Source organism: Balaenoptera acutorostrata, chromosome 13 (genome assembly GCF_949987535.1).
Source record: "Balaenoptera acutorostrata chromosome 13, mBalAcu1.1, whole genome shotgun sequence".
Lineage (NCBI taxonomy): Eukaryota > Metazoa > Chordata > Mammalia > Artiodactyla > Balaenopteridae > Balaenoptera > Balaenoptera acutorostrata.
The window spans coordinates 62,813,580-62,827,569 of record NC_080076.1 but is presented as its reverse complement, the minus strand read 5'-3'; the positions used below and the strand labels follow the sequence as shown (position 1 = coordinate 62,827,569).

The following is a 13,990-nucleotide window of genomic DNA, read 5'->3' as shown; positions in this document are numbered from 1 at the left end:
AGCTATATGATTCTTGTAGCAGTATAGCTGTGTTTACTCCCTCTGTTTTGTCTTTTTTATCTGAGGATGTTATTGACTGTACCATCATTTATGCTATAGGATTTTTCTTTCTTAGTGGTGATAGTTTTTATGGATTATTTTTGTGTTTCTCCTTCTTGTAACCTGTGGCAGGCATTTGTAGGGTGGCTGGGTAAGACTTAGGTATGCAGTCTGTAGCCATGGTAATCACATCCTTGCTGCCTCCATAGATATGAAATGCTTAGCCATTTAGTCCAATCAAGAATTTTTTTTTTAATTATTTATTTTTGGCTGCGTTGGGTCTTCACTGCTGCACGTGGGCTTTCTCTCGTTGCAGCGAGCGGGGGCTGCTCTCCGTTGCAGTGCGAGGGCTGCTCATTGCAGTGGCTTCTCTTGTTGTGGAGCACGGGCTCTAGGCGTGCGGGCTTCAGTAGTTGTGGCTTGCAGGCTCTAGAGCACAGGCTCAGTAGTTGCGGCACATGGGCTTAGCTACTCCACGGCATGTGGGATCTTCCCGGACCAGGGCTCAAACCTGTGTCCCCTGCATTGGCTGGTGGATTCTTAACCACTGCGCCACCAGGAAAGTCCCAGTCCAATCAAGAGTTGATGAGGAAATCCTGAATTTGGAGAGGATGATTCAGGACAAAACGGTTCCACAGTTATTGGCAGGAGGCTGCAGTTCTGGGAAATAGAAATGCACCGTTGTCCCCAGTGCCTCTGCTGGAGTGGAACACTCCCTTTTGTACAGAAATAATTGTCAACCATAATGGGTAGAGTGGTAACGTAAGTGGAAGCAAAATATGATTTGTTACCCTCTCAGCATATGTTTCTTGAATACAGTTGTTCAGCAATCTGCATTTGAGCTAGTTGTGGGTATTTATTATAAATGATTGCTCCTGGGCCTCACTCCAGACCTGCACAGTCAGGATCTGAATATGAGATCTGGGGTCTGAATTTTAGGGTAAGTGCTCCAAGCTTGTCTTAAACACAGCAATGTTAGACTGTCACTGCTCTAGGACTCTTCCCAAAAGCCCCTGACTTTTTATGGACCTGAATCAGTACTATTAATGTTTATCTTCAAGATTAACAAGCATGCGACTGATGAAACAGTTTGGTCGTAGTCACAGAATTCTAGAGCCTGCATAAAGGTGCCTTCGAGATCATGCCAGCGCAACAGTCTTAGAGGAGGAAATAGGTCAAATGAGAGTGTCTGGTGGTTTTTATGACTCTGATTCATAATATATAAGGTACTTTGCTATGAATTGTAGATCAGAATAACCTGTTAAAACTTTTCTGTACTATGTAAGGAATTATTTTCATGTTAGGTGTTATTTTTAATCCAGTTTGACAATCTCTGCCTTTAAGTGGGGCTACTTAGAGCATTTGCACTTAATGTGATTATTGATATGGTTTGGTTTTCCTCTCTCATCTTGCTGTTTCCCATCTGTTTGTCCCATCTTTTCCTTTTTCTTTTTATCCTCTTTATCTGCCTTCTTTTGGGTTCAGTATTTTTTATGATTCCATTTTATGGCCTTTATTGGCTTACTAGCTATATGTTTTGGGTGGGGTTTTTTTTGGTGTTTAATAGTTGCTGTAGAGTGTATAATTAGTATGCACCTTTGACTTATTACTGTCTACTTTCACGTAATATGTATAAAAGAACTTTAGGACAATGTACCTCCCTGTTATTCTGCCTTTGTGCTATTGTAATCATATATTTTACTTCTACACATGTTACAAACCCGACAATACATTTTTTCTTTATTTTACAGTACATACTTTTGCCTTAAACAGTTAATTATCTTTTAAAGAGATGTTTTTACATAAGAAGAGGCTTTTGTGTTCGCCCACCTATTCACCATTTCTGCTAGTCTTCATTCCCTTGTAAAGATCCAGATTTCCATCTGGTATAATTTTCTTAGTATTTCTTGTAGTGTGGGTCTGCTGCTGGTGACGTTTGTCAGCTTTTGTATGTCAGAAAAAGTCTTTATATCACCTTTGTGTTTGAAAGACATGAATTTCAAAGATATTTGAACAATTTCTGTTTACTGGGTATAGAGGTGTAGGTTGACTTTTTTTTTTTCTTTCAGTCCTTTAAAGATGTTGCTCTTCTGTCTCTGGCTCCTCATCTGACATTCTTTCTGATGAGATGGCTGCTGTCATTCTTGTCTTTGTTCTGTATATGATGTGAGTTGTTCTCTGACTGCCTTGCAGAATTAACTGTTGGTGTTTGACACTTCATTTATTTACAGGTTGTTAGTGTTCTCGTTGAACGTGTAAGTCCTCAGGTCTGTGTGATCACTCTTTTCTGATCACTCTGTTCCTTGATCACCCCAGACTGAGTTTCTACTGACCCCTGTGCTTCTAGGGGCATTTAGAACATATCTGTAGAAAAGGAGAAGAAGCATCCATCAGTCATTCGTGGCTTCTGAACCGATTCTGAGATTCTCTTGTGATTTTTTGTGCCACTCCAAAAACAATACAGGGCAGTTTTCCTTGTGCTGCTTCGGAGAGGCAGGGGTACCTTTTAGAGCGACAGTGTTACAAGGAGTATTTCTGATGTCTCTGATAGTTGGTGTGGATGACTGCAGCTCAGAGTCTGATGTGATTGTTGTACCTTCAGCCCTGGACTTTGTCTCACAAGATGACATGTTGACGCCCCTGGGGAGACTGGACAAGTATGCTGCGAGTGAGAACGTATTTAACAGGTATGTGCGTATGCTTTCCATTAAGGTAGAAGCACAAGTGTGGCTTTTATTGCATGAATTTCGGTAAACAGAAGTATCCAGTTGAAAGTAGGTGTCATTACCACGTGGTCTGAGTCACCCAGCTTCACTGCTGGTCACGGCTGTGGCCGCCTTTACAGTCATTTACTCCTCCGTCCTGTGAGCAGGCAGCACTCCTTGGCTTTTTGGCAAAAACAAAACAAACAAACAAACTGCTTTTTTGCTATTAGGCATAATTTTAATGTTCATTAAAGTGGCTGCTGAGGCGTCGGTTCCTCCTCCAGCAGGTGGTGGTGTGTGCCTGCTGTGGGCCAGGTGACTGGCGGCCAAGGGGCGAGGGACACGGCAGTGACCAGAGCTCACACTCTCCCTGATGCACTGTTTCTCCACCTAGGGCCCCCAGACCACCTGTATCAGACTTCTTGGGGAAATCTCAAAGTCTTTGCTAATAAAATTGAGTATAGATGTATAAAACTCATTGAGTAAAATATGTAAAGATAACGTTTCATATAATGAAGAATGATTGTACTTTCCCATACTTATGATAATTGAAGGTAGCTACTTGAAACAAATTTTCAGTGACCTTAGAAATTTGTCAGATCAGATAAAGGTGAAACATATTTTGGTAAATATTCAATCTCATCTTGTTAAAATAAAATCCATACTGGCATTTGTCACTTAGGAAATTAGGGAGTTAATACATGTTATAAAATGTATTAAGAAAAATTTTCTTTTAAACTATATGGATTCTGCCTTTTAAAGTTCTAAATACTAACTATTAATGCCACTGAACATCATATAATTTTCTTTTTCTGTGTAGACAAATGGTGGCCCGGAGTCTACTGGACACACTGAGGGAAGTCTGCGATGATGAGAGAGATTGTATTGCTGTTTTGGAAAGAATTAGCAGATTAGCTGATGATTCAGGTATATATTTATGCAGAGAAAGGTTTCTTTTACTAAATTATGTTTCTAAAAACTAATGAAAAACTTAGTGTAATGTGAGATTTCTTTGAAATATTTCCTAAGTAAATTATAAAACCCATCAGTAACAAGAAAATAAAAACCTGTTACTAAGATCCAAACATTTTATAGTAGGCCCAGTTAGTTTAACTTTGAAAATTTCTCGTAAGAAAAAACTAAGAACGTTGTTTTGCATCATGTACATTAATACTATTTTAGGATTAATAAATTCTTTTGAAAAATAGTTTTGAATAAATTAAAAGGATGGAGTGGGCTGTAAATTTTTTGGCAAATATAAAATGCATTCTTACTTATAAAAAATGTTTATCACCCCTTGTAAAACTAAGGCTGTTTGTCTCTAAAGTGAAAAGAGGAGGAGAGTCTGCTTAAGAAAGAGGTGAACTTGTTTTGAGGCTTAGAATACAGATTATTACGTTTTTAAAAAATATTTTTTATGGTGGTAAAACATACATAAAATTTACCATTTTAACCTAATATTGTTTTGAGCATATTTTTATATTTGATTTTAGAAACGATTCAAAAATCAAATAAAAATTTTTTTCTTAAATCCATGACCTCTTTATTAAAATGTATTATTTTTCAATTTATCAAACGTTTGGCATGGCAACAATTCTCATCCTTTAATTTTCAGATGAGCTTGTCTTTTGGTAAGCAACTCATTTTATGGGAATATGTTTACTATTTATGTAAGCCTTAAATATTTTTTATTTTTTATAGAAAAAAACATTAGTAAGCTTCCTAATATTCTCTCATTATGATGTTCTGTGTACATAATTGCTCATGTATATGCTTGTTCCAGAATGGTTTTAAGAGGGTCTCATCAATTATGATTTTTACTTATAATTTATTTTTAGATTTGGCAGAGATAACAATTTAACTTAAAATTTTGGCACTATTGCATTCCATTGTGTTCATTCCTTTCATAGTAGAGATGTAGATATTCTTTAAGGTGAAATTTGTGTTTATTTTCTTCCACCTGTTTTACCAACTACAGTGCTGTTCTTTGCATATATTATATTCTATATGTGTTTTAAAATATATCTCAAGTTGTTGAGTTCCTGATAAATATCTCTCTTGACATTTACACTTTGAATTCATTCAGTAAACGTGAAAACAGTGCATACTCTATGCCAGGTTCTAGATTAAATGCTGGAGCCTTACTGAGATGAGTAGGGATCCCTGTCATCAAATTAACAGTTTAACGAACGCAACCGACATACTAACAGTAAATTATACCAGGGAGGGTGGGGGCCGGCTTTGGACAATTGGTGGCATTTGAGTTGTGTTTGATGGGGAGGGAGGGGAGGAGGGGGCTCAGGAGAGGAAAGGACAGGTGTAGAGGTTTGGGGAGCTCAGGACAGTGGCCCGTTTGGCCAACAGTGAGTTTACTGGGCCTACAGTTTAGAAGAATGAGACTTAAATAAGGTGGTTGAGGGCCAGATTGTAAAGATTTATACTGTGCCAAGCCGGAGAGTTTGCTTTGTTTATGATTTAGAAGAGAAACACAGCAGTGTGGATTGACTTGAGGAAAAGATGGGTGACGGAAGGCTGGTTGGGAGATTCCTCTGACTGTTAGGCGTAGTTTGGGAGGAATGGAAGGGCCGGAGGGATGTCAGAGCCACTGTGATGGTAGCTTCCATGAATTTGAGGATTCTTGTCTCTCCATCAGATATGGGAAAGTTGCAGTCTTTAATATTTTTAATATTACCTCTCCTCCACCCCAAACTCCTTTTTTTTCATTTTTTAAGTTTACTTTTGTTTGAGTATATGTTTTGTACGTGGTTCAAAATACAGAACTCCTGTTAGCTACATCTGTTGTCTATAATGAAGTCTTTATAAAGTGAAATTAGCTGGTCTTAATTAATTTTGGGGTTTTCTTTGCCTTGAAAGGGCTTCCCATCTCAAGATTCAACTTTTTTCTTTTTTTGGCCACACCCCACAGCTTGCAGGATCTTAGTTCTCCAACCAGGGATCGAACCCGTGCCCCCCTGCAGTGGAAGCACGGAGCCCTAACCACTAGACTGTCAGGGAATTCCCTAAACATTTTTTAAAATGTTGTCTTTTAGTGCTTTTTTTTTTTAAAGATGAGCATTTTTTTTTAAATGAACTAAGTATTCATATCCTTTGCCATTTAAAAAAAAATTTTTTTTAATTTTTGGCTGAGTTAGGTCTTCGTTGCTGCGCACGGACTTTCTCTAGTTGTGGTGAGCAGGGGCTACTCTTCGTTGCGGTGCTCGGGCTTCTCATTGTGGTGGCTTCCCTTGTTGTGGAGCACGGGCTCTAGGCACGCGGGCTTCACTAGCTGTGGCACGCAGGCTCAGTAGTTGTGGCACACGGGCTTAGTTGTTCCGCGACATGTGGGATCTTCCCGGACCAGGGCTCGAACCCGTGTCCCCTGCATTGGCAGGCGGATTCTTAACCACTGCGCCACCAGGGAAGTCCTGTCTTTTAGTGCTTTTGATCTTTAAAAAAGGAAACAACATTTGGAACTTTGATTCACCTAGAATTTATGTATAGAGAGCAGTATAGGAATCTTATCTTTTTTTCTCACATAACCTGCTAACTTTCCTACCATTACCTATGGAACAGTTGATCTTTTTGAAATGCCATATCTGTCACATTTAAATTTGCCGTATGTACTTGGGTCTTTTCAGATTTTTTTTGTTTTTTTAAATCTGTTGGTTTCCTTTAGCATTCACTGACCCTTTATCATCTTAGTTAAGTCTAACTGTAAACCCTCCACTGGCTGGCTGCATTTAGATTAGGACCCAGTCCTTACAGCTTGTCCTGGAGGTTCTGAACTAGCAGAGTTTGAAGATGATGCCGTGTTATAGTCAATGTGAATTCAGGTGAACAGATCGGTCCTCACAGGAAGTATTGCAGGCTCCGAGCAGGCTCTGAGGACAGAAGCTGGGATGGGGTCGACCTCGCCATGACTGTGAAAAGGATCGCAGGCTGCAGAGCATTTTCTAAGCACTCATGATGTGATGCGAGGTGAAGAGTCCAGAGCTTTCCTGAGGACTCCCCCGCCCGGCAAGGATCTGGTTCTGGGGAGGATGCTTCAGCTCACCTTTCTGTTATTTCAATAGAACCAACTGTGAGAGCAGAGCTGATGGAGCAGGTGCCTCACATCGCCTTGTTTTGTCAAGAAAACCGGCCTGCGATCCCCTACGCTTTTTCCAAGTACTTGCTACCCATTGTGGTTAGATATCTCGCAGATCAGAATAACCAGGTAGGAGGGCCCTGCCCACGTTCTTACAGAAATGGGTGTAGTCTGGGGCACTTCCGGCGGCCTACTGGGTGGTCTCATTGGGATGTTCCTTCCTCTTTGACTTTGTTATTTTGTTTTTCGAAATGAGGCTGTGGAGAGTCTGGGAGGTCACAGCAATAGACAGCGCCTAGTGGCTGCTGCTCACCCGCTGCCCTCCCAGGCGGCCCTCAAAAAGGTTGGCGCTTGGAGACCTCTTTTCCAAGAATGGCCTTTCTGTTCCACTTTATCTGTTACAGCACAGCCTACCAAGTTCTGTCTTTGCAGAATAACCATAGATTTTTATTGGCAAGGTTTTGCCAGTTGTGAACTCCTTCTGGTTGGGTGAGGAGACCTCAGATTTGTGAAATTCAAGTGTTAAGTTTTGTTACACTGTGTGTGTACTTGGTTTACGTGTCTGTTTTTTCCTAGGTCAGGAAAACGAGTCAGGCGGCCTTGCTGGCCCTGCTGGAGCAGGAGTTAATTGAGCGGTTTGATGTGGAGACCAAAGTGTGCCCCGTCCTCGTAGAGCTGACCGCCCCCGACAGCAATGACGACGTGAAGACAGAAGCCGTGGCTGTACGTAGAGCTCAGCAAGAATTAGTCACTGGCTTGACCGATAGGAGGCGCTTGTTAAATATGACGCTGCGTTACATGTTGTAGGGTTGACACATACTGGGTCTCAGAGTACCCACAAATCATTACATTTGAAATGTAATGCTGGGCTAGAAAGGGACATAGGTTTCCAAGGGAAAAGGTGTCTTTTCTGGGGGCCCCATGCTGTGCAGAAGCACTTGGGAATTCGATGGCTCTGTCACTGAGCTCTGAGAAAGCAAGATACACAGCAAGAAAATAATAAATTAGCTGTAAATTCATTATCAAAATGGAAAAATAAGATGGCAAAAATAACTAGTGGAATTTTAAAAACCCTGTATTGATTGAAGAAACATTTGAGCTCCTTGAATTGCCGTTGAGCACTTTTCTAGGCCCCGTGTAGGCACAGCAGGAAAAAGAGGGACGCTGCTTGGCTACCGTACTTGACGGTATGGTCTTCGCAGGAAGGAATATATGATAGAAATTATGATTATTAGGAAAATACACAGATTGAGTCATTATGTACATAATAAAGTCAAGTATTATAGTGAGTTCTCTGGTTTTTTGGACGTGGTTGGCAAATATTTTGATTATTTGAGAGCCATCATAAATAGGGTATGAATTACATATAGTAATATCTGTTATAATTCACATCTATGGTTCCTCAGTTCAGAAAGTAAGAATTCTTATAATAGAATAGAAAAGTGATAAATCCATCTGAAAATTTATTCAAATCTGTTTGGATAGTGAGAGTTTGCTATTTAATCCTAATATAATTGCATTTTTGTTGATATGAAAAAAATTACACTAAAAATAATTTTATAGTGCTTCTGGATCATTCATAGGATGAATTAGATTTTCTCTCTAGTTCCTTTCATTGGAAATTCCATTATTTTATTTTTAGATACTCAGATATCAGTTAATAAATTTAGATATTTTTCAGTAATACCATTTTTATTGAAGTGAAATTCACATAATATAAAATTAACCATTTTAAAGTTTACAATTAAGTAGCATTTAGTACATTCATAATGTTGTATAAAGCACTACCTCTGTCAAGTTCCAAAACTTGATTTTTTTTTTTAAATTTCACAAGCTTCTCAATAAAAAGGAAATCAGTTTTGGCAGAAATGTTGGTTTATATTGAGCAGAGTTTAACTTGCTCTATTATAATTTTTGATGGGTTTTAAGAGTAGTAAAACATTATAATTATAATAAAAGGCTGTATCCAGCGCTAGTGTGAAACCTGTGATTCTCTCACAGTTGGTTTGTGTTAACTTGGCTATGTTTGGCATTCCCTCGCTTCCCAGTTGTCTGTTTTGGGAATAATTCATTCTGAGAAATTTAATTATGCTAGATCAGTGATACTGTGTATCTTTGGATCATTAACTCGGGCTTGGAGATGCCTAGAAGCAGTCTGGAGTCAAGAAACAGCACTGCTTTGGGGATTGGGGGATGTCAGTGTCACCTGCCACTCTGAGGAGGCCAGGGCTCTGATAGGGATGGTGCCAGCCCAACAACGCACGGGCAGATCTCCATTTATGTAGGTCTTCCCTTCATCTCACCAGTGTTTGGTTGTTTTCAGTAGACAGAGCATGTGTGTGTTTTGTTAGATTTCATGTTTTTTAGCACTGTTGTGAATGATACTGTTTTTAAACATTTTCAGTTCGTTGCTAATTTATAGAAGTACATCTGGTTTTTTTTATTCTGTCATATGTCCTGCAAACTTCCTCAACTCACTTATTTGTTCCAATGGCTTCTTTGTAGATTCCTTGGGATTTAGTCTGTAGACAGTCATGCATTTATGAATAGAGTTTTCTTTTCTTTCCAACCAGATGCCTTTGCTTCTTGTCATATTTGCATGGGCCAGGAGTAGATGTAATAGATAAATGACGACAGTCAGATTTCTTTATATTCTAACTGCACGGGGGCAGATATTTAAATGCATTGGGCTGGTTTTCAAACGGTTCATCCTCACTTTGCCCAAAACTGTGTTATCTGAATCATGTGCATATCAGATCTGTGTCCTTGTCTCCCTTGGAACCCAGGCTTTGCAGAGTAAGGATGTGGTCCCCACACGCGTGAGTTTCTGAGAAAACGGTACTTTGCAAGATGAGGACTGCCTCTGTATAGTCCTTTCTTAGCAATGCAGGTACACTAAATCCAGATCCTTCTTGTGGATAATCTTCTGAAAACTCACCATTTATTCTCTTATCGGGAAAATGTAGGTTTTTTTTTTAAATTTTAAATTTATTAGGCAAAATGATTAATAAGATTGAAACTATAGGTAAAAATGCAATTTTTAGGATTTTCTCAGGGTTTATTGTACCTTTAATAATTATCAGTTGATTTTAATGGTAGTAGTTAACATCTGTTTTTCTGTCTTCAACTTGGATAAATAAGATGAATTTTTTGTGATGTATGCAGTATAATGATGTCATCATTTTATACTTACTTAAATTATATATTTTTAATAAATTAGCAAACTGGAAGAGTCTTAGTTTGAAGATATATTCAGCGTGGTTTTGTTCTTATTTATTTTAGATAATGTGCAAAATGGCTCCCATGGTTGGGAAGGACATCACAGAGCGTCTTATCCTCCCTAGGTTTTGTGAGATGTGCTGTGATTGCAGAATGTTTCATGTTCGAAAGGTATTTTTGTTGTTGTTTTAGAATACATGGTTCTAGTGGTTACCATATTGATCTGTGAAATTTAAAAGATTATTTTTAAAGAACGCTGTAATATTTTGAAATGTCAGTGATGCTTTTGTTGTCAGGTCTGTGCTGCCAATTTTGGAGATATTTGCAGCGTAGTTGGCCAGCAAGCTACTGAGGAAATGTTGGTAAGTATTGCAGAAATTAACTGAGGAGACTGGACTCGCCTGGTGGTCCAGTGGTTAAGACTCCACGCTTCCATTGCCGGGGGCGCGGGTTTGATCCTTGGTCAGGGAAGTTCCGCATGCAGAGCAGTGCGGCAAAAAAAAAAAAAAAAAAAAAAAACAACTAAGGAGAAAGCAGTGCATGACAAAGTAGCACGTAAAGTTTGAAATACATACAGTTACCTACCCCCAAAGTGTATTAATATTGGCTTGGCCAAAAAGTTCGTTCGGGTTTTCTGTAATATTGCAGAAAAACCTGAATGAACTTTTTGACCAACCTAATACAATTCCATGGATGTAAACCAGAAAGAATATAACTTTAAGAGTTTAAATTTCTGTAATCTGGGCACTTGAATTGTGTTTTGTTAAGGAGAGTTTGTTAAAAATGCAGATGTGTTTACGAACCATTGATCCCTTTTTAACTCCCATTTCTATAAAATCAATTCTTATTTATTCAAATGAATCTTTAATTTTATTGCAACCCTCAAGTATTTTAGTGACAAATTAAATTTACAGCAGGTGATTTTTAAATGGCTAGTTCCTGGGATAAAAATGCTTAATGTACAAGTTAATGTACTTGAAGAGTTTCTGAAACCATCTGTTATGCAGAATAATTAACTTTAAGTACAAGCTCTTGGATAACATTTAAGCTGTATGTGTTGGGAGCGTTTTTGATTTTCCATAGTCAGTAGTGGAATGAATTGGGTGTGATTTATTTAAAACTGCTAAGTATTAATATTAAATGGGTCTTCTAAATTTCATTAAGAAGATCTAATGTTTTAAATGCTGTGAAAGCAGACAATGAGATAAAAGTAACTCCTGAAGCCTGCTGTGTGTCTGCCTAACGAAACACCATCCTCCTCGCACAGCTGCCCAGGTTTTTCCAGCTTTGTTCCGATAACGTGTGGGGAGTCCGCAAGGCCTGCGCTGAGTGCTTCATGGCGGTTTCTTGTGCAACATGTCAAGAAATTCGACGGACTAAATTATCAGCACTATTTATTAATTTGATCAGTGATCCTTCACGTTGGGTAAGGTTTTGTTTAATTATCATTTTTATAAAAGAATGCATTTTACAGAAGACGTGATTTTGATTTCATAATTTAAGAAAAAATTTGTCATTTAAGGTATATTATTGCTAATACTTTTAGGAGTAGACAATAGACTGCTATATTAACTTTTTTTTTTTTTTAACTGGATGAAATTTCTGTTCCATGCAAATGTTTTATAGGGTCTCATATTCACATTCTCATGGTTTAAATATTCAAGCCAAGATAAAAAATTTAAAAGTAAAAAGGAGAAAATAATTGATGGGGAACTGTAAATCCTAGCTGAAGAAGGATTTACGTTTTATTCCTGTCCTTTTATTCTTCTTAGGTTCGGCAAGCAGCTTTTCAGTCTCTGGGACCTTTCATATCTACTTTTGCTAATCCATCTAGCTCAGGCCAGTATTTTAAAGAAGAAAACAAAAGTTCAGAAGATACATCAGTAGAAGACAAAAATAGGTATGATTTTTTTAAACTTTGCTTTCCAGTTTTACTGCTTGTGAGCATTTTTTTCATTCTCACTATTTTTATAATGTTCTTTTTGGAGAGTTTACTATTTCTCTTGATTACAAAAATAGGTAAATATTTTAATAGAGTTTTATCTTAAATACATTTGTTAAACATCTCTGGTTAATTACATATTTAAATGAGAAGATGAAGGTACACGTAACACAGTTAGCTTGGTGCTAGGCATATAGAAAGCTGTAGTGATAGATTTGATAATAATTTTTGTATAAGTTTATTTAATAAATAATTTACCTAGTAAACCATCTGTTAACATTTAGGATATACAAAGTAATGGTTATACAATTTAAAGGGTTTGGTTTTATAAGGAGTAAAACCTAATTTAGGAATATGCGTTACCTATATAGTCAGTTTCTTACTATTATTTTCCTTTTTAGTCAGTTAATTTTATTGTGGATCTTGGATTCTCTGTCTACAGAATAATGATTGTAATCTCTCAATTGAGGGGGAAAGTATTTTAATGATTAGCACCAAATTAGTGCACTTACTAACTAGAATATCAACTTTTAAGAGCATTTAATAAGGCAACCAGATTTTCAAATAAAGCTAAAAGAGGACATCTCTGATTTTTATTTTTAATTTTTTTTGCATTAAAAAATTTTAATTGAGTTTTAGTTTTTAAAATTTATTGTAATATATCCTTAGGGGAAAAATGGTTCAGACCTAAGTTAGTGCATGGGAAATACACACAGACTTTGACAGGTGTGCACTTGAGCTCAGTTAGTGCCTGTTTCTGTAACAGCCCTGCCTGTAATGCCTGAGTTACCAGAGTGCCTTGTCCTCCCTTGTCATGATGCTAATGGACATTTTCTTCTGTAGGTCTTGATACTGTGATATTTGCTTTCTTGGTGTTTTGATTTGGCAATTCTTCCTTTCTTCTCTGCTGCCTTGTTTTACCTTTTTGCCCGTTCTCCTACTGTCCTGCTGAGTAGCCAAACAAACCTGAGGTACTGTTTTTTGTAAAGGAAGAAAAATCATTCTAAACCTGTCTTCCTAGCAAGGGAAGTCTGTCAGTTCTTTTGAAAACAGCTGCTGCAGGGAGTGTGACAGAGTGATGAGGTGTGGGGGAGGGGTGTTACCTGCTCTTCAGTTTTAAAGTCAGCGACCTTTTCACTAATGGTACTAATTGTACGAAGACTATTGCATAGCTTTTATTTTTGTATCTGGAGAGAGTCTAGGAAGTGAAAATATAAATTTACAGAGAATTATTAGGATGGGGTCAGCAAACTTCCTGTAAAAGACCACACAGTAAATATATTCGATCTCCGTCAGAACTCCTGCAGTGTGGGAGCAGCCGTAGACTGTCCATGATGCATGGGCTCAGCTGTGTTCCAGTAAAACTTTATTGACAGAGACAGTTGGCGTGGCTACCATGGCTGGTAGTTTTGCTAACTGCCGGTATAGGACATTATTGGAAGAGCTATTTAAAGGCAGTTAGTTATCTTTTAGCTACAAACCTTAACTCCTCTTCCATTGTAATGAGGTCTGTCTTAGTGTCAAGTCAATACTCTTTGTAGCATTGGATTTTCACTATACTATTAGGCTTTATTGAATTGTGTTAATGATGTAAGGGAGGGAGGAGACAGTTGCTGGCTGAGAAAGGAGTTCTGTTAAATATTGTAAAAGCTGTTGTGTAGTCCTAGGTATTATTATCTCAGAGCCATTAGCTGATTTGCCCTCTCTTAAATACTGCACTGGCTTTTGTTTTGAGCTGTCTTAAATCCAGTTTTGTTATTTAAGGTTGACTGGTTGATTATGCAAAAATTAATTGAGCACCTACTATGAACCAGCGACTGTAGACAGATGTACAGGACTTGGTTCCCGTTCTCGAGGTCCCCTAAGTTTCCTAGAATTCAGATTTCTCAAACGAATATCTCACAAAATAAGCAAGTTTTTGGCAGTATATTTCCGCTACTGTTTATTTCTTTTGTAGTGTTTCATCTGCTCCTGGAAACATTTAATATCACTTAATAC

General features: G+C 38.0%; 1 protein-coding gene across 5 annotated transcripts in view; it reads left to right on the top strand.

Moving 5' to 3' along the window:
* Positions 1–13,990, top strand: part of PPP4R1 (protein phosphatase 4 regulatory subunit 1) — a 71,492-nt gene that overhangs the window by 24,935 nt on the left and 32,567 nt on the right. For 3 of the 5 annotated variants that reach the window (XM_057526270.1, XM_057526271.1, XM_057526268.1), the window contains 8 exons: positions 2,591–2,726; positions 3,565–3,671; positions 6,818–6,960; positions 7,408–7,554; positions 10,114–10,221; positions 10,347–10,412; positions 11,318–11,476; positions 11,823–11,950. In XM_057526270.1, the coding sequence (XP_057382253.1) occupies positions 2,668–2,726; positions 3,565–3,671; positions 6,818–6,960; positions 7,408–7,554; positions 10,114–10,221; positions 10,347–10,412; positions 11,318–11,476; positions 11,823–11,950 (917 nt within the window). In that variant the 5' untranslated portion in view covers positions 2,591–2,667. The remainder of the gene's footprint in view (positions 1–2,590; positions 2,727–3,564; positions 3,672–6,817; positions 6,961–7,407; positions 7,555–10,113; positions 10,222–10,346; positions 10,413–11,317; positions 11,477–11,822; positions 11,951–13,990) is intronic. The other 2 variants (XM_057526272.1, XM_057526269.1) reach the window with 1 other exon arrangement.